The sequence below is a fragment of the Oncorhynchus tshawytscha genome, linkage group LG20 (genome assembly GCF_018296145.1).
Source record: "Oncorhynchus tshawytscha isolate Ot180627B linkage group LG20, Otsh_v2.0, whole genome shotgun sequence".
Lineage (NCBI taxonomy): Eukaryota > Metazoa > Chordata > Actinopteri > Salmoniformes > Salmonidae > Oncorhynchus > Oncorhynchus tshawytscha.
In genome coordinates this window covers 37,151,546-37,172,566 of record NC_056448.1, presented here as the reverse complement: position 1 = coordinate 37,172,566, position 21,021 = coordinate 37,151,546, and the positions used below count along the sequence as shown (strand labels likewise).

The 21,021-nt window shown below is 43.1% G+C and overlaps 1 protein-coding gene across 2 annotated transcripts; it reads right to left on the bottom strand.

The window, feature by feature from the left end:
- Positions 1–1,204: 1,204 nt before the first annotated feature.
- pkn3 (protein kinase N3) lies at positions 1,205–20,726 on the bottom strand. Of its 2 annotated transcripts, none has more exons than XM_024381674.2 (22): positions 20,410–20,726; positions 19,454–19,733; positions 18,967–19,124; positions 16,775–16,904; positions 15,285–15,436; positions 14,621–14,843; positions 14,146–14,328; positions 10,456–10,565; positions 9,386–9,529; positions 8,568–8,643; positions 8,298–8,484; positions 7,915–8,029; positions 7,551–7,624; positions 7,298–7,373; positions 7,011–7,102; positions 6,674–6,850; positions 5,319–5,381; positions 4,914–4,990; positions 4,518–4,660; positions 4,108–4,215; positions 2,669–2,749; positions 1,205–2,571 (listed from the first exon to the last, which is right to left on the bottom strand). In XM_024381674.2, the coding sequence occupies exons 1-22, from the start codon at positions 20,428–20,430 to the stop codon at positions 2,389–2,391; spliced, it is 2,853 nt and encodes a 950-aa protein (XP_024237442.1). In that variant the 5' UTR covers positions 20,431–20,726; the 3' UTR covers positions 1,205–2,388. The 2 variants fall into 2 exon arrangements, with proteins under 2 accessions (XP_024237442.1, XP_024237443.1); XM_024381675.2 differs by having other exon boundaries at positions 18,967–19,121.
- Between the last annotated feature and the right edge of the window lie 295 nt (positions 20,727–21,021).

Sequence of the window (21,021 nt, the reverse complement as noted above, 5' to 3'; positions counted from 1 at the left end):
TGCCCACACATTTTCTATATGATTGAGGTCAGGGCTTTGTGATGGCCACTCCAATACCTTTACTTGGTTGTCCTTATTCCATTTTGCAACAACTTTGGAAGTAGGCTTGGGGTCATTGTCCATTTGGAAGACCCATTTGCGACCAAGCTTTAACTTCCTGACTGATGTCTTGAGATGTTGCTTCAATATATGAAAATTAAAATTACGTGAAAACTTTGATTCAACCAGTGTGCCCAGTGGGACACTCCCACCTACTCCAATGTCCTCTTCAGTCCAAAGAATCATTTAGAAGACTGAAAATTTAAAAACTTTAGGAATTTGTAGTTTTAGGAATTTGAGCTAAGTGACAGAACACTTGTGTGAGGAAACATTTACAGAATAGATCACACCATTCCTTGGCTGCATTTAGACAGCCTGCCCAATTCTGGTCTTTTATTTATTTTTTACACTAATTTGTCTATTGACCAACCACCACAGATCTGATTGGTCAAAATAAAAATTAGTGAAAAAAATATCAGAATTGGGCTGCCTGTGTAAATGAAGCCCTTGAAAGTTAGGGTAACAGATACATGAAAATCACTTATGGCCTGTTGTACAATTCCCTGAGCTTACTAGGTCATACACCAACTGTTATTTACAGTATAAAGGTACTTTCATATACTCATTATATAAAACCATTTTTTTAGAGCATTATTTAGTTCTTTGTTGGTGTCCTTTCCCCAATATCAACTCCGCATGGACAGAGCCTCTGTAGCCACTAAGTGGCTGATTGACTAAGGGCTGTACTCAATCCGTATCGCTGAAATTCAGCTTTACAGCGTAATTGAAATTTAAAGGCAATGTTCCTGCGTTGTCGGCTCAAATCGGAAATTTACCTTTACAGCACGCAATCTGTAAAAACAGATTTGCGTTGAGTTCCCCAACTCAAGCGTTAGCTTATCTTCTGTGCAATAGGAGAGCACTGAAAAACAGAAATAGGCAATAATGGTAATATGGACTACATTGGAAAATCATTGTGGCTCTTCCAGTAAAATTTGAAGATGAGTGATGTGATTTTATATACACTAATGTTTGGTCGAGGGCTGATTTCAGTGTGAACCGTTTCTGAACAAAATGTATGCATTTTTATTTTAAGTAATTTAAAAATGCAGTACTCCTATGAAAATTGAATTACAATGGTCGATTCTGAAAAATGCTTCAAGAGTCCAGTAGATATATTTATTAATTTACATTTCCTTCATGCATTGTAAAGAAAAACGTACTTGTTTCATCTCTAGACACAGCATCTTTCTCATTGTAATTCACAGCATATATATTTTAGTAATAACGCATGTATATTCATATGAAATACAATATATAAATGGCAATATACTCATTACTGGAATGGAATGAAAATGACTCCCTAGGAATACTTAAACTATAATCCTTCCAAAAAGTTTACTTACAATTACTATTTTTTTTAGAAAGATACTTCAGGATGATGTCAGTTTCAACATGACATTCAATGGCCTAAACCAGCCCAAGATGGACCCATGGAATAGGTTGATTTCAAAGTAGCACAATACACTTTTTAAACAGCTTCAGGGACCGTTTCCTCCATTAACATACACTAGCCTAGGAACGAATGGCGATTCAGTTTGGATTCCCAGGCTAAACATACAAACATCAGTCGCTACAATCAGTGTAAGATCCAAAACAGCAGTGGGTTTACAATAAATATATTTTTCTATCTTCATTTACAGCAAAGATTCTTACGAATGGAGTGTAGTGTTAGGAGGTGCAGGTCATGCATAACCTTATAATTAGAACCAATTAAAAAACTCATTATTGCATTGGTGCAATTTTTGAAACAAAGTACTCTTGTTCAGTTTCACAAATGAATACAAAAAAGTGCAACAATATGGCCTATTGATTATTGTTGACATAGCACCAAAACAGTGGCATGTCAAGTATTGATTTGGCAATATCAATGTCGAACCTAGTTGATATACTATCAATATGGAGTGGGAACCTCTTAAAGGAAAAAAGAAAAAAGACAAGTACAGTTGTAATAAAAGTCAATGTCGAACACCAACACAGAGACCCCGACATACCAATCCAGATTTGAACAAGGCAGGCCGGGCTCCCAGTTCTGATTGGCTGTAGAGGTACAGGTGGAGTTCTCATCACCCACAGAGCATATGAACAGTAATGGACCTGAAGATAAGATGGCTACCCAAGAGGACATCACGATAGCCTGTGTCGTCAGTACTCATTCAGCCACAGGTAGCCGTTTGACACAATGAAGTAAAGGAAACATCTTCAGTGGAGCAGCAACCGTTTTGGCTTTCAGTCCGGTCTGTCCATCCGCCAGTGTATGTTTAAAAAGGTCAGTGCAGAGAGGAAAAGTCAAAAATCGGCAAAGATCTCCTGTTGGTCTGCAGTGAGAAAGTAGGGTGTCTGTGGGGGGGTGAGGACTGGCTTGAGCTTTGTGAACTCCTCGTCAAAGTTACTGACGTCCCCCGGCGTCCTGATGCGCGGGAAGAACGGAGGAACCACTTTTTTGTGAAGCAAGGCCGCCCAGTCCACTCCCTGGGAACATCATACATCAAATGTACTATACCAAAATCTTGGCGATGCTCAACTGAAATTAAATTACACAAAAGCCCCAAATTAAGCTACTTTTTACCTGGAAGAACCTGTGTTTCTTGACCTCGTTGGCATCCGGCTCTCCTGATCCTAGCCTTCTCTCAGGGTTCTTTTGTAGAAGCTGCAGCACAATAGGAAAGCCTGGCTCAGTCGATGCCCCCCCACTATGCATCTTTGTATGTTTTTTTCCCACTCATAGTTTTCATTGTGTGTACTTGCAATGCAATTTGTTGATTCAGACAACGTAATATATGATTTTTTTATTTATAAAAAGAGGTAACCTGTATCCAGACTAGAGGTCGACCAAGTTTTCATAACAATCGGAAATCGGTATTTTTGGGTGCCATTTTTATTTTATACCTTTATTTAACTAGGCAAGTCAGTTAAGAACACATTCTTATTTTCAATGACGGCCTAGGAATGGTGGGTTAACTGCCTTGTTCAGGGGCAGAACGACAGATTTTCACCTTGTCAGCTCGGGGGATCCAATCTTGCAGCCTTACAGTTAACTAGTCCAACGCAATAACGACCTGCCTCTCTCTCGTTGCACTCCACAAGGAGACTGCCTGTTACGCGAATGCAGTAAGCCAAGGTAAGTTGCTAGCTAGCATTAAACTTATCTTATAAAAAACAATAAATCATAATCACTAGATATTATCTAGCGTGTCCTGCGTTGCATATAATCTGACTAAGCATACAAGTATCTAAGTATCTGACTGAGCGGTGGTAGTCAGAAGCAGGCGCGTAAACATTCATTCAAACAGCACTTTTGTGCGTTTTGCCAGCAGCTCTTCGTTGTGTGTCAAGCATTGCGCTCTTTATGACTTCATGCCTATCAACTCCCGAGATGAGGCTCGTGTAACCGAAGTGAAATGGCTAACTAGTTAGCGCGCGCTAATTGTCGTTGTGTTGCTGGTTCGAGCCCAGGGAGGAGCGAGGAGAGGGACAGAAACTATACTGTTACACTGGCAATACTAAAGTGCCTATAAGAACATCCAATAGTCAAGGGTTAATGAAATACAAAATGGTATACAGGGAAATAGTCCTATAATAACTACAACCTAAAACTTCATACCTGGGAATATTGAAGACTCATGTTAAAAAGAACCACCAGCTTTCAAGTGTTCTCATGTTCTGAGCAAGGAACTGAAACGTTAGCTTTCTTACATAGCACATATTGCACTTTTACTTTCTTCTCCAACACTGTTTTTGCATTATTTAAACCAAATTGAACACGTTTCATTATTTACTTGAGGATAAATTGATTTTATTGGTGTATTATATTAAGTTCAAATAAGTGTTCATTCAGTATTGTTGTAAATGTCATTATTAGAAAGAAAGAAATACAAAAATTGTCCGACTAATCGGTATCGGCTTTTTTGGTCTTCCAATAATCGGTATCTGCATTGAAAAATCATAATCGGTCGACCTCTAATCCAGACCTGTACAAGGCAGTATACTGAGTGATGGCCCACATACCTTCTGGGTGATGGAGACAGACTCTGGAGAGAGGAACCTGGGGTAGCGCACCTCATCATTCACTATGCTGTCAAACACCTCCTCCTCATCGTCACCAGGGAAGGGAGACTGCCACAGATGAGAGAGAGAGAGCAACAAAAGCCCAACCAACCTCCCTCTTTAGCATCCGAAAACATCTTAAATTCTAGCAAGACCAATCATCAGAATAATACTTAATGGGATCCCAATATGATTGGACATTGTGAGCCAACTGACCAGAAACATCTAAACTCTATTCATTTCTCTGGACCAAACACATAAATTCAACCAAGACCTCAAAATACTTTCTAGATTCACCATAGGAGTGGACCTGTGAGCCAACTGACCAGAAAGATCCTCTAGGTTCCATTATTCATCTCTATTTTACTGACCTCTCCCACCAGCATCTCGTAGATGAGGACACCCAGGCCCCACCAGTCCACACAGCGGGTATAGTTGTTGTCTGTCAGCACCTCAGGGGCTAGGAACTCTGGTGTGCCGCAGAACGTGGAGGTGCGGTCTCCATGACCCATACCTGCACACACACACACGGCAGGGAAAGATAACATTTTAACGGGATTGGAGGGGTGTGCATCAAGACAGCAAGCTTGACGCTGTTGTCCCACTTTTAATAGTGAGGCGTTGCTTAGCCCAGGGCTAAAAGCAAATGACTGAACTAAAGTGCAACCTAAACCTAATAACACTGACTGTTCATTTGATAAATCAAGTGAGTGGGTGCGACAGTGGGTGTCAATGGGAATGCCATAACCATAATGTACCGTACATACCTTCCTTGCACAATCCAAAGTCTGCTATCCTCACATAACCATCTGCGTCCATCAACAGGTTGTCTAGCTTCAGATCACTGAGAGAGAAGAGAGAGATCAGTAAAAGGTTGTTTAGCTTCAGATCCCTGAGAGAGAAGAGAGAGATCAGTAACAGGTCGTTTAGCTTCAGATCCCCGAGAGAGGAGGTGAGAAACAAGACAGGATGAAATGGGACAAGAATCAATTGAACCTGTATATAGCTTACATACTTTGAGTTATTATTTCTAAGTGTGTTTTTGTTGTACTTGACTTAATGTTTTATAGTACTATTGATAACTGCATTGTCGGGAAAGAATGACCCACAGGTAGCTTCTTCGGTGTGTGAAGGCGGAGGGCTGGAAAGCAGTGCTGAGAGAACTTACTCACCGGTAAACTATCTTGTTCTGGTGCAGAAACTCTAGTCCCAGCAGCACGCAGGAGGCATAGAACCTAAATAAGGCACACATATAATGGTGATTTGAGATACATCAACTCTAAAGCTCGTACTCATTACTGTACCCTTTGTATGAGAATTAGACTAGCCTGCATTATCTATTTGTAGTCACCGGTAGGTACAGTTGAAGTTGGAAGTTTACATGCACTTAGGTTGGAGTCATTAAAACTTGTTTTTCAACCACTCCACAGATTTCTTGTTAACAAACTATAGTTTTGGTAAGTTGGAGGTGTGGATGTAGTTCAAGGTCTACCTTCAAACTCAGTGCCTCTTTGCTTGACATCATGGGAAAATCAAAAGAAATCAGCCAAGACCTCAGAAAAAAAAAAAAATTGTAGACCTCCACAAGTCATGGTTCATGGTTCATCCTTCGGAGCAATTCCCAAACGCCTGAAGATTCCACATTCATCTGTACAAACAATAGTACGCAAGTAGAAACACCAAGGGACCACACAGCCGTCATACCGCTCAGGAAGGGGACGCGTTGTCTCCTAGAGATGAAAGTACTTTGGTGCGAAAAGTGCAAATCAATCCCAGAACAGCAAAGGACCGTATGAAGATACTGGAGGAAACCGGTACAAAAGTATCTATAAGCACAGTAAAACGAGTCCTTTATCGACATAACCTGAAAGGTCGCTCAGCAAGGAAGAAGCCAATGCTCAAAAACCGCCATAAAAAAAGCCAGACTACGGTTTGCAACTGCACATGGGGACGAAGATCGTAAGCCCGGACCTCAATCCGATAGAAAATTTGTGGGCAGAACTGAAAAAGCGTGTGCGAGCAAGGAGGCCTACAAACCTGACTCAGTTACACCAGCTCTGTCAGGAGGAATGGGACAAATTTCACCCAACTTATTGTGGGAAGCTTGTGGAAGGCTACACAAAACATTTGACCCAAGTTAAACAATTTAAAGGCAATGCTACCAAATACTAATTGAGTGTATGCAAACTTCTAACCCACTGGAAATGTGATGAAAGAAATAAAAGCTTAAATAAATCACTCTACTATTATTCTGACATTTCACATTCTTAAAATAAAGTGGTGATCCTAACTGACCTAAGACAGGGAATTTTTACTCGGATTAAATGTCAGGAATTGTGAAAAACTGTTTAAATATATTTGGCTAAGGTGTATGTAAACTTCCGACTTCAACTGTACATGTTCCTGTAGCAAATGTACACGACCCTTGCACTATTAGCATATTTTGTTGCCTTACAGTCTGGAATTGCAATGCTTCACACTTGGGTTGCTGTCATAATGGGGCCTGTGTGTGTTGCGTAAGGCTTACTGAGCCTGTCTCTCAGTGAAGATGCTGGTGTGTATGTGGGTCATGAGGTCTCCCCCGGGGGAGTAATCCATCACAAAGCACACGTGGTCCGCCGTCTGGAAACAGCCGTGCAGATTCACCAGGAAGGGATGGTGGGAGGAGTTGATCGTCTCGAAGATCCTCTTCTCACACATTAGACTAAAATCACAGACATGTGCACACAAAAGAACAAGCACAAAAAAAAGACATATATATATATATATATTAGTATATTTTAGGTGGAACGCAACTGCTAGTCTTTCTGATCCGGTCCCCTCAACCTGTGGTATGTCTGAATCCACTCACTGTGCTCCCTCACCTGTCCACTTCATCACGCATCACGACGTCCCCTTTCTTCAAGGCTTTGATGGCATACAGTTTGCCTGACCTCTTGAACTCTGCCAGCAAGACCTTGGGGCAGTGGGAAGGATTTAGGTGCAACACAGTGAGAAGGTTGTGAACACCAAACAGAAGAAAACAGGGAAGAACTACTTGGACTTTTTGTTTTTCTTTGCAAAACATTTTAAATGAATACAACCCAGTGTAACTAAATAAAAAGGTCCATTCTTTAGGTATGAGGGCCTTGGGTTGTGAGTGTGACAGTACCTTTCCAAAGTGTCCTCGCCCCAGAACCGAGACGCAGTTGAAATCTTCCATTTGCATCCCACCATTCACTTCCCTCCTGAACACAGACCAAACAAGAAGGGAACGTGAAAGAGGAGGGAGGGGGGTTAGATAACTAGGTAACAAACATCACTTCCAGTCCTGACGAGGCTTAAAAAAATAAGTAGTGGATTTGGGTTACTGCTGTGTGTGCGCGCGTGTGTGTAGGAGGTTATACTGAATGAGAGAGAGATACTTAGGAGTAGGCTGAGATATAGTCTTTGGCTTGGGCGTTGGCCTGTTATCCTCTGTTGAATGACCTTTGGAGGACTATGGGAAGGAAGTGAGAGAGAACAAAAATAACCTGAAGACAGAGATATTTGATACTCCAAAAAAAAACATGAAAGTGTACGAGCCCCTAAATGCTGTAGAAGTGCAACGTCACTGTGAAAGTGAGACCATGGAAACAGAATGTCTAGAACACAATCCTATTCATATGAGTGAAACTATGAAAGGAGACTTTGTAGTACTCCTGAAACAAAATATTTTTTTAAACTATTATATTAATATATTAACGTAAACTTAAAAATAAAAAGTAGTTTTTCCTGTTAGTCTCCTACCTGAGAGAGAGTGGTTTGCCACATGGATTCTGATGCGAGAGTTTTCCCCACATTGTTCTGCAGGGAATTGTTGGGGCGTTCCTCACTGAAGTCCAATTTCACCACAGCAGAATCTCTACAATGACAGAACTAGCCTTCAAAAAACATTCCCATTACTGCAATCAATACCAGTGTCACATGCACAAGTATAGTGAAATGCTTGACTTTCAAGCTGATCTAGGATCAGGCCCTCCCTGTCCATACTCCGGTCATTATGATCTTAAAGACAAAAGTGATCCTATACCAGCCCTCATACTCTGAGACTATTTGTGAATGTGGGCCACAAAATCAATGTTACAGTTGGTCTTTCTTAAAAAGGGGCCTGGGTGCACCCTCCAACTTACCTTAGAGGGGGGGTGGACTTGGCCATCTTCTCCATGGAGGGGGGCGAGGTGATGGCCATGTCAGAGCCCACCAGTGGGGGGCTCATGGACTGCAAGGAACCATTGCAGGGGGGCAGGACACTCATCATCAGACGCCCCCACGTGGCAAAGTTCATGTTCATCTGGGCCGCCCGCAGGAAATTCTTCCCTGAGAACGGGGTAAAGGAAGCTAAAGACAGTTTGATCGGTTCCCCATGTCATGATATATTGAAAAATATCAGTAACATATACCTTTTTCTTTAGGGAATATGCGCTTCTGTCTCTGAAGTTTAGGATGCCACTCAATGACAGGATTGATGAATGTCACCTACAATAAACAGTCAAACATAATGGTTAACTGAGGTTGCAGCATCAAAAAAGAAAGTGCAGTGGTCAATGTTGTGGTCAGGTAACATAATCTAGAAGAGATGGTGTTGATTTCATATCAAACATAATGCATATGGTGATTGTAACAATTATGCTATTGCAGCAGACGACCACACCGGGTTCCACTCCTATCAGCTAAAAACAAGAAGAAGCTGCTACATTTACATAAGTATTCAGACCCTTTACTCAGTACTTTGTTGAAGCACCTTTGGCAGCGATTACATCCTCGAGTCTTCTTGGGTACAACGCTACACGCTTGGTACACCTGTATTTGGGAAGTTTCTCCCATTCTTCTCTGCAGTTCCTCTCAAGCTCTGTCAGATTGGATGAGGAGCGTCACTGCACAGCTATTTTCAGGTCTCTCCAGAGTTGTTAGATCGGGTTCAAGTCTGGGCTCTGGCTGGGCCACTCAAGGACATTAAGAGACTTGTTCCAAAGCAATGCAGATGTAGAAGCATGGTGCCTACGGAAAAACTCCCTAGAAAAGGCAGGAACCTATGAAGAAACCTAGAGAGGAACCAGGGTCTAAGGGGTGGCCAGTCCTCTTCTGGCTGTGCCGGGTAGAGATTATAAGAGTACATGGCCATTAAGGCCAGAGATCGTGACATATTACTTGTTGTGGCATATATAATATTGACTGTGACAATGTCTTTTTCTGATTGTGAAATAAGGGTGCTTGTTACCTCAGCGAACAGCATGCCCTGGGGTTCCAGGTAAAGACACATGCCGTGGCGCTGGTTGTCCAGGAAGTCCTCTAGACGTAGGAACTTGACCCCACACAGAGCCCTCCAGTCCCGCCAGTACACCCCAATCTCCAACTCCCTGGACTGGAAACAGACTCTTAGTTAGTCATTTAGGGAAAGAAATGCAAATAGATTTGCAGGGAAAATGTTTACAGACTGCAACACCTCATCTTCCGCTACAATAAATAACACTTAATCTTGTTAATCTTTAAAATCCCCCAGCCTTTCAGCAGCACAATCCAAAATACCAGTACAGCGCCACTCAGATGTGCCATTTTAAGACTCAGTGGTCATCTATGAACATTTGAACATTTTCTGTTATGATCGCCACCCGGCACAGCCAGAAGAGGACTGGCCACCCCTCATAGCCCGGAACCTAGGAAGAAACTAGAGAGGAACCAGGCTATCTAGGGTGTTTTTCCTAGCCCCCGTGCTTCTACACCTGCATTGCTTGCTGTTTGGGGTTTTAGGCTGGGTTTCTGTACAGCACTTTGTGACATCAGCCAATGTGAGAAGGGCTTTATAAATACATTTGATTGATTGATTGAGAGGATGGGGACAAAGTAGTGTGTGCCCTTGAGCTAGGAGCTGAAAGTAGTCTTAGAGCTCAACCATTGCCTCCAAAAGCCTGGCATGGGGCTATGGTTGAGATTAGTGGAAAGTGTTAAAGGATTAGCAGTGGGATTGCTCACTGCTATCCCAATAGCTGAGAGTTGTTAAAGCCAGCAGACTCTTGCTTTAAGCATCGATGAGACAAGAGTGCCATTGATAGATCAACTGTTTGGAAGTGGCGTACCGGTAACTTTGATTTTGAGATGTGTAGGGGACAACTGAAGGCTGGGGGTTCTCCCGATAATTATTCTTGCAATCTAAAGCCAATTTCCTGCATTTCAATACTATTTAACATGACTCATGGCACCAATAGAGTGTTACTTTGAGAAAATAAAGTTTCCATGCAAAGGAATAGAATGTGTGAACTGCTCCTACGGGGTGTTAAACAAAACACTGACCCGCTCCAGCTCGATGCTGAAGCTCTGGTCCCAGGCGTCCTTGCTCAGGGCTCTCCAGTGTGTCCGGCCCACCATCCTGTTGTCCACCTTCAGCACCGCAATGATCTCCGCTGAGGACAGCATACAGTGGGACAGATAGTCAGTACACCTCCAGACATACACTAGCTGTCCCAGTCAGATATTGACTGGGATACCAAATTACCACAGCCAAAGATACTGGGTTTAATGATCATATGCCTCTCATTCCAAAGAGAATAGAGCCATATCCTTAGCTACTTTTCAAGGTGAGGATTTCTGCTCTTAGTACAGGCTATCTGCAGGTTCCATGAAGTTGAACGTAAGACTGACCTTTTTAAAGTGCCACTTGGAATGCAAATCAATACAAATGTTTAGGTCTGCATGCACCACACACCTGCTAATATTCCTCTCCTAAAGTGAGCCAATATTGGCAATAAGTAGTATTTCAGGGCTGGTTATAGCCTATATAGCTCATATCAGGCAGGTGTGCTATTTTAGCAATTGGCATTCTCCTGTCGCCTAATGAATGTAGTAGCATAGTTGCTAGGCTATAGATGGCTGAATCATGAGGTTGCCCATCTGCATTGATTTAAGCTACCCATTAGCTAGATCAAACTATGTTTTCAGAATTACCAATAATGTTATCAGCTTAGTATAACGATACTCAATACGATACCCCTGTGAAAAAATGCCTTCAAGTCAAATATACAGAACTGTTACTGTATAAAAGATGTGGTCAACTCTCCATCTGGAGCGCTAGGACTGCTCAAACACACCCAAGTAAGCTTAACAAGCTTCCGATGAGAAGTTGATTTTGTAGAATCTGGTGTGTTAGAGGGGCTGGAACAAAAGTCTACACACCCAGTAGCTGGCTTGGCAGGTACCATGCTAAAACTGACTGCAACCAAAAAGTATAATAAAACAATTCCCTCATTCAGTGAATCAGGTATCAAAGAAGCTACAGTTGAAGTCGGAAGTTTACATACAAGTTTGAATACATACACTCCCCAAATTTCTTCTTAACAAACTATAGTTTTGGCAAGTCGGTTAGGACATCTACTTTGTGCATGACAAGTCATTTTCCCAACAATTGTTTACAGACAGATTATTTCACTATCACAATTCCAGTGGGTCAGAAGTTTACATACACTAAGTTGACTGTGCCTTTAAACAGCTTGGACAATTCCAGAAAATGATGTCATGGCTTTAGAAGCTTCTGATAGGCTAATTTACATAATTTGAGTCAATTGGAGGTGTACATGTGGATGTATTTTGTGGCCTACCTTCAAACTTTGCTTGACATCATGGGATAATCAAAAGAGATCAGCCAAGACCTCAGTAAAAAAAATGTGTAGACGTCCACAAGTCTGGTTCATCCATGGGAGCAATTTCCTAATGCCTGAACGTACCACGTTCATCTGTACAAACAATAGTATGCAAGTAGAAACACCATGGGACCACGCAGCCATCATACCGCTCAGGAAGGAGACGTGTTCCGTCTCCAAGAGATGAACGTACTTTGGTGCGAAAAGTGCAAATTAATCCCAGAACAACAGCAAAGGACCTTGTGAAAATGCTGGAGGAAACAGATACTTTTGTATCTATCCACAGTAAAACGACTCCTATAATCAACATAACCTGAAAGGCCTCTCAGCAAGGAAGAAGCCACTGCTCCAAAGCCACAATAAAAAAAGCCAGACTGCAGTTTGCAACTGCACATGGGGACAAAGATCTTACTCTTTTTTTTTTTTTTTTTTAAATAGATCTGTTTGGCCATAATAACCATTGTTATGTTTTGAGGAAATAGGGGGAGGCTTGCAAGCTGAAGAACACCACCCAACCATGAAGCATGTGGGTGGCAGCGTCATGTGGGGGTGCTTTGCTGCAGGAGGGACTGGTGCACTTCACAAAATAGATGGCTTCATGGGGGGGGGAAATTATGTGGATATATTGAAGCAACATCTCAAGACATCAGTCAGGAAGTTAAAGCTTGGTCGCAAATGAGTCTTCCATACTTCCAAAGTTGTGGCAAAATGGCTTGAGGACAACAAAGTCAAGGTATTGGAGTGGCCATCATAAAGCCCTGACCTCAAGCCCATAGAAAATTTGTGGGCAGAACTGAAAAAGGGTGTGCGAGCAAGGAGGCCTAGAAACCTGATTCAGTTACACCAGCTCTGTCAGGAAGAATGGGCCACAATTCACCCAACTTATTGTGGGAAGCTTGGGGGAGGCTACCCGAAACGTTTGACCCAGGTCAAACAATTGAAAGGCAATGCTACGAAATACTAATTAAGTGTATGTCAACTTCTGACCCACTGGGAATGTGATGAAAGAAATAAAAGCTGAAATAAATCATTCTGACATTTCACATTCTTAAAATAAAGTGGTGATCCTAAATGACCCAAGACAGGGAATTTTTACTAGGATTAAATGTCAGGAATTCTGAAAAACCAAGTTTAAATGTATTTGGCTTAGGTGTATGTAAACATCCAACTTCAACTGTAGCTATTTAATCCAACATGTTCAGGGACTGCATGATGGCTATTTTGATGCGCAATATGTCAAAATAAGATCCAGAATTATCAAGATATATTTTGGGGCTCTTGATGAATTTGCTTGCATGTTTTTGGTGCATATTGGCCTAGGCTATGCAACAATCTACCACCTGAGGAAGTAGGAACTCAAAACATTAGCTACATTGCTAACTCTAAATTAGCTATTGTTGCTAGATAGCATGCAATTGATCAAACAGTAAATGTAATGTACTACAAAAACTTTTTGGTAGACCTATATAGGCTACTTGATGTATTATCCACAAATGGCACACTCAGTATCATCCCAATGACATAATCAGTAAAGTGGTGTCATTTCCTCTATATGGACTTGTAATTTTTATTTTTTTACACAATAGTAGTTTTAAAAACAGTCTTCCCCGTAATTACATTTGAAATGTTGCTCAACTGTCACTATGCATCTTTCCTTTCACTTCATGTGTAAAGGGGGGAGAAGGAGTGAGCACCAGCAGCAAAACAGGGACAGGACAGATACTTTCATTGCAAGAAGCTGGTTAATTAATGCACATTGATGTTGACCAAAGAATGGTTTTAGAACCAAAAGAATCTGCAGGTACGTTGTGTAGCCCAATCACTGACGTAAGCAAAATTGCTTCGGTAAGAGGGCAAAGTCGTTGTCGGTCATTTTTTGTTTATCATCCCAGCTCTAGTTAGTCCATAAAATTGTACATGCTACCTAGCTCTTTCCTCTGGCAACAGCCTGACTCACACACATGTACACACACAGAGACATGTGGTTGGATAGCTCTCTAACAGGTGGTTGGATAGCTCTCTAACATCTTGAAAGTATTATTTGAGGTTTTTCACTGTGGAAGAATTAAGCAGCAGCACAATATAACGGGAACACTGTAGTCATCTCTGTCACAGATTCTGAGAACCTTTAAAAACTCTATTTAAGACATTTTAGAACTTAAGGCTTTTAAATCAGATAAAAGACTACGACTCAAGGACCTGTGGACACCCTGCTAGTAAGTAAATGACCACTCCTTGTTCCTGAATGATATAAAAGTACAAAACATTTGCATGTTTTCCATGACTTGTATTTATGGAGGCAATTCAAATGTAAAACAACATTTGCATAGGACTAGTGTCAACTCACTGGAGAGCTCATCGGTCTTGGTGATTTTGCCATTGGTGCTGCGTCCGGAGAGACCGGCCCTCATCTTCAGGGACTTGGCTTCGGAGGGGCTGCCGGGGGTGGAGGTGATGCAGGCCATGCGGCACCGACCTGGCACTGACTCCTGCAGGTCCTGGCAGCCCATCAGACGCACCTCCAACCGACCTGGAGAGCAACGAGACAACATACAGGGAACATTAGTTCAGGCTTACTGCCCTGAGAAGGCAATTCAAACTCCATGTCCTTGGCAGAACTTTATACAAGGGCATATACACATTTTGTAACGGTCTTTTCATGCGACTAATTTCCTTCAGGGTGACAACAATATACGATGACAAAATAGTTTTTTTTAAACTTACAAAAATAACACAATGAGACCAAAAAGTACCACACACACATATTTGGAATAGTTAACTAAATCAGGCCGCTAAAACAGAGTAACAACGCTGTCCGTTACCTGTGAGAGTGGCAGGTTTGAAGAAGGAGGACGACGAACAGGAAGAGGTGGAGTTGAGGCGCTCCAGCTGCAGACCCAGGGAGGGCGAGGAGGCACCCAGTGTGAGCTCCTCCTTGATAACAGACAGTTTGGGGTGGTCCCCGGGCAGCTCGGCTAGACGGCGCTCCAGAGACAGACGCAGCAGGTCCAGCTTCTGGCTCGACTCCTGCAACCTTGTCTGGGCCTGGGGGACATATATACAGTCAGATACATGAGAAACACACTTTTAGATTTTCCTTGTGACCCACCAGGTACACATAACTAATGTTTCCAGCCAGGAAAACATTAACCGGAATCCTTAACGGTGAAACTGCCACGTCCTTTTTGCAATATTACAACAAAGAAGTTACTGCAAACAAATAACTATTTTTTCCCCCTCAGACATCATTGCATAGAACGGCAACATAAGTACAGCATTTTTTTTTTTTTTTTTTTTTTTACCTTGATGCACAACGCTCCCCACTTCTGCTTTGTCAAAAAAACTAAAACAATAACGTCTGTGGGACGGACAGTGGTGCCGTTTCCCCCTACTGCAGATTCCATCTTTAAGCTGCAACCCAAAAGGAATCAGACCTGTATTTACCAGATTTCCTCTAAAGACCTCAGCTATATCCTGGTGCCCTACCTCTGCCAGTGCGCGGCGGTCCTGCACCTTGCGCCCGCCCAGGTGCTTGACCACATTCTTGGCCCCCTCTGCCACGGCAGCCTCGATCTTCAGGTGATGCCGTAGCTCAGCCACCCGCAGCTCTAGAGGACTGATAGTCTCAGAGGGACGGCCTGCAGGGAGGGAGGAGGAATGGGCGAGCATTTATTCACCAATGGACAAACAATCAAAAGAACGGCACTGGAAAAAACACCAAATGTACAGTAACACATACACTACATGACAAAAGTATGTGGAAACCTGCTTGAACATCTCATCCCAAAATCATGGCCAATAATATAGAGTTGGTCCCCCCTTTGCTGCCATAACAGCCTCGGAAAACATTCCACTAAATGTTGAAACATTGCTTCCATTCAGCCACAACAGCATTAGTGAAGTCAGGCACTGATGTTGAGCGATTAGGCCTGGCTCACAGTCGGCGTTCCAATTCATTCCAAAGTTGTTTGGTAGGATTGGTTTAGGGCTCTGTCTCAAGTTCTTCCACACAGGTCGACAAACCATTTCTGTATGGACCTCGCTTTGTGCACGGGGGCATTGTCATGCTGAAACAGGAAAGGGCCTTTCCCAAACTGTTGCTACAAAGTTGAAAGTCATTGTATACTGTAGAGTTAAGATATCCCTTCACTGGAACTAAGGGGCCTAGACCAAACCATGAAAAACAGCCCCAGACCATTATTCCTCCTCCACCAAATTTTACAGTTGGCACTATGCAGTCGGCAGGTAGCTTTCTCCTGGCAGCCGCCAAACCCAGATTTGTCCGTCGGACTGCCAGATAGTAAAAGTGTGATTCATCACTCCAGAGAATGCTTTTCCACTGCTCCAGAGTCCAATGGCGGCGAGCTTTACACCACTCCAGCCGACACTTGGCATTGCGCATGGTGAACTTAGGCTTGTGGGCAAGCTGTTCAGCCATGGAAACCCATTCCATGAATCTCTCGACGAACAGTTCAAGTGCTGTCGTTGCTTCCCAAGGCAGTTTGAAACTTGGTAGTGAGTGTTGCAACCGAGTACAGACTATTATTACATGCTACGCGCTTCAGCGGTCCCATTGTGAGCTTGTGTGGCCTACCACTTTGCGGCTGAACCGTTGTTGCTACAAGATGTTTCCACAATAACAGCACTAATAGTTGACCGGGGCAGCTCAAGCAGGGCAGAAATTTGACAAATTGACTTGTTGGAAAGGTGCCACCCTATGACAGTGCCATGTTGAAAGTCACTGAGCACTTAATTAGGGGCCATTCTACTCCCAATGTTTGTCTATGGAGATTGCTTGGCTGTGTGCTCGATTTTATACACCTGTCAGCAACAGGTGTAGCTGAAATAGCTGATTTGAAGGGGTAATTACATACTTTTGGCCATGTAGTGTATAACCAAGACAAAGACATGGCAAAGGACAAACAAGCTCACACATACACACAACCTGTGTGTGTGTGTGTATATATATATCTCACCGTCTGTCTCTGTGGCTTCCCGCTCCCCCTCTCTAGCTTGGGTGACTTTGACAATCTGCATGCGGAGCAGCTCAATCTTGGTGCGGCTGTCCTGAAGCATCTGCTGGGCCATGGACAGCATCTTACGGTCCTTGGGAGGGGAGACCACAAAAAAAATATCCAACTAGTACACAAGTCAGCCATGTCCTGTACCTCACTTGTCCATGATACAGCAGCCCTTAACAGCCTTGGCCACTTACAGCAGTCCTAGTGCCCTTGTTCAATGACATGCATGGTGCTATTTTTTATTTAACTAGGCAAGTCAGTTAAGAACAAATTCTTATTTACAATGACGGCCTATGAACAGTGGGTTAACTGCCTTGTTCAGGGGCAGAACGACAGATTTTTACCTTGTCAGCTCGGGGATTCGATCCAGCAACCTTTCAGTTACTGGCCCAACGCTCTAACCACTAGGACACCTGCTGCCCCGTAGTAGCCAACACCCATCTCAACTAACACGCCTTCCTTCAAAGTCCACGACAGCATGATGAATGGGGCCCTCGAGATCTCTGCCTTGCAAAGTTTTAATTGACAGCTCAGCCAACCCTTTACAAGCAGCACCATTCCTCTGATGTGAACACTCTCGGGAGGTGTCCCCATAGAATTTCCAAAGTAAAAGCAAGGTGGTGTAATCTAGCCAATCCTTTCATTCTCATGAATGGAGAAGATGGGGAAAGGAAGCAGTGTAGTTACCGCTTGGGTCAGATGCTGCGTTAGCAACAAACCAATCGAAATTGCAATTCAAGGCAGGAAAGTGTGACAGGTGATAAACCTACTAATAAAGAAGAGGATCTCGTCTGCTTGTGAAGTGAGGTGCTCTCTGCAGCACCACAGTTGTTAGTATGCAGATTTACTCACTGTTACAGTAAATCGGGCATACCTTACTCATTTTAGGAACTCATGCTGCAAACGTTAGAAATGAGCCCTCAGGTGTTTTACTGCTTGGCTGGAACAAAAGCCTGCACCCACACATAAGCCCACTTTTCATTTTTCATTAGTAGCACATTTTTGCTAGAATTTCTCCCTTTACAAAAGTCTAATTTATGAATGTCCTCAAGACCCTATCGCCCTAAAACCCTTAATGTGAGGATTACAGCTGGTAATTGGTTATGGCTAGTGTTAGATTTTTAATCACATTCGTACAGAGTAGATCGTTTCACAAGCCGCTCTCTGGCCTCCCCTTGAAATGCAAAGAGGTGTAATGGGTTCACACTCAAAAAGATGTCGCATAAAGCTTACTTCATTATTCAATGTTTTTAATCGTTTCCACTGCATCAGGGATCGTGTACAGACGTTTCGGCTTTATAGCCTTCAGTGTGTGTAGGTACAATTTCCTCTAATTCATAACAGCATTTGTAAAGAATATGCAATATTTTACACCCCCCCTTATGTCGGGGTGTCCTTCCTGGGCTGCTCATTTACAGAGAGTTTATCCACTCTTCACTGGCTAGCGACACAGACCACCATACTCGGTCCATCTGACCCCTTCACTCACTCTTAACACTTAAGACACCCAACTTCTCAGAACAGCAGCATGCTGAGATCATCCTCCTTCAGTCAACTTCATCCCTCCTTCTTGCTTTTCTCCCTCTGGAAACAGACTTCCGTCCAAAGGACAAGTTTAACTCTGTGCCTGGAAGGACCCTGGCTGACTATACCCTATAACTACATTGGCTGGCATAGTCACATGGTCTGCTGCTGTTGCAATGCTGGGAGGAGAGAAGTCCACACATACACACCCTTCTTCTGAGCCGACTGGGTTTATATTTGTGTGAGCATATCTCGAAGTTTGAGTAACTGTGTGTGAGTGAAAGTGAGCGACTGTGTGTGTGTGTGTGTGAGAGATAGTGTGTGAGTGACAGAGAGAGAGAGGGCGAGAGAGGTGTGCCTGAGGGTTCTTGAGTGTGTGAGTATGTGCATGTGGTGGGAACTCCATACACAAGCAGAGTCTGAAACGCACAGAGCAGTAGCGGCATAAATCACTAGCTGCCAGTACAGAGTTCAACAGTGTGCCTACTGAACATTCAAAATGACAAAACAAATGGGAGTCTTGTGTCTAATATACAAGCCACTACATTAGACAGCACCTTAGTGGCATGTGTTACATGGAAAGCTCATTTGACAGACACATTTACACTATGCATGTGCCAAACCTTGACGGAGCTGCTGACGTAAGTCTGGATGATGTTCTCGGCCCCCTGCTTCACCTTGGTCTCCATGGTGAGCTGTTTCTTCAGGGCACAGATGCGCCCGGCAAGCGGGGATGTCACCTCCTCCCAGCGACATGGGTCAGGCGACGTGCTGCCATCTGCTTTGACAGAGACACAAGCAGTGAGTGACAGGACAGAAAGTTTGGGATACAGTTGCTGAAAAAGCCTATACAATTAGTCTTAGCCTAGTCCTTGCAACAAAAAAGTACAATTACTTGTTCCTACTGCTAATAGTATCTGTTTTATTGAGCATAATTTGCAGATTGAGCATAATTTGTCAAAAGTTAATATTGTCATGATGATCATCATAATCATGATTATTACTAGCCTGTATGTGTTATAAAGCTAACTCCCATGTCTATAGTCATTGTCAACCATAGAAGTCAGCTTCACAGAGAACTCCAGATCTGAGAACAGTCATGATTATTACCTGTGGGGCTGTCCTTCTGGGGCTTGGGGGTGATGGCACGGGTGTTGAGCTCCTGCAGCTCCCAGTGCAGTTGCTCCAGCTTGCGGCTCGACGCCCTCAGCTGGCCCTCCACTTCGGCGGCGCTCTTACGGTTAGTAACAGCCCGCCGCAGCCTCTCGGCCGCCTCCTTGATCTTCAGCTCCCGCTGGATCTCCTGCCTCAGCAGGGTGCGTGCGTCTTCCAGCCGCTGCTGGAACTCCGGGTCCAGGATGTCCCCGTCCAACCGGCCCGCAGGCAGGTGCTTTGGGAGGGATGGAACTTTTGATGAATGGAATGTGGCAAGTTGGCAACGGTTTATGTAAGAGCAAATTGCAACAACCGGGCCAGTATATGGCAATGTGTTGTGTTTGCATGTGGCACCAGTTTTTGTCCAATCAGAACATTTGTAGACGAAAGCTCTATAGAAGAACAACCCTCCTTGCCTAAAGGCTAAGGGAAACACTGAATCATCTGACCACACTTCTGACACACCCTGACATCCACCGGCCAAATCAGAATTAATACTGTAACTACTCATTTATGCTTTTTAGCACTGGATATTTCAAGAAAGGTACATTGTAGTTGGTGATAGTTTGCTAGCTACTTTGATATTTCCCAAGCTGCATTGTTGAATTATGAAAAGGTAATTAATAAAAACTAAGTAAAGTGAGGAAACCAGTTTAACCAGAAACCCTTCATTGTCTGGTGCTATTCACAAGGATTTTTCACGAGACAGTGGTAGAAACACATCTTGATGAGAGAGAAACTATTGTAGATTGTAAATTGACGTCAGCTTGCTAGCAAGCTAGCCAACTGCTCAGCAAACTGAACCGATAAGAAAAGTTGTGAAGTTAGTTACCCATTGCTTCTTTCTACTAGCTGAATAACAGTTCGATAAAAGTCGCACAATTAGGCTAAATAAAACAATCTGTGCTTACCTGTAGTGTTAAACCTGCCATGTCAGACTCAAAATGTCAGAAACGCGATTATTGATTTCAAACTGGGAGGGTTGGGAAAATAGCCATACACTGACCACAGCTCAAGTCAGCGTCTCGTCCAGTTTCGCTCGAAAGAAACACAATTGAACAACTTTATAACCAGTTAAAATACCACGACCGACAACTAAAAGTTGTAAAAGTTACAAAAAGTGACCAAGGCGCAGTAAAGCGTTCGCACGTACCAGTTCCTCATCCATTGAATAGATTTGGTGGCAAAAGCAAACTGTCTGGACTTCCTGGCATTACACACGGCTGATGGTTTGAATAAACATCGACTCCTCCCCCTTCCAAAATGTCGATTGGCTGAATGTCCTGTCAACCAAAGCACAACCACAATAATGTCCAATCAGATCGTCTCCCGTGCTATTTTGGATCATCCTTTTTGTGCACCTGCCAAGGTGACTATTTCTCTGAAAACAAAGTTCTATTTACATCATAACAGATTTCCAATTAACAAAATAGCCCAAATGTGCTAGAAAAATGCAGTATTGTTTTCAATCAATAATTACTAAACTACTGGCACTGACAACTTGGATGGAAAATTACTTAGGA

Coding starts and splice junctions, on each gene's coding strand:
- pkn3 (XM_024381674.2), bottom strand. CDS start 20,430: ATGGCAGGTTTAACACTACAG. Junction 8,644..9,385: donor AGGGCATGCTGTTCGCTGAG/GTAACAAGCACC, acceptor TGTTTATTGTAG/GTGACATTCATCAATCCTGT. Junction 4,216..4,517: donor ACGAGATGCTGGTGGGAGAG/GTCAGTAAAATA, acceptor CATCTGTGGCAG/TCTCCCTTCCCTGGTGACGA.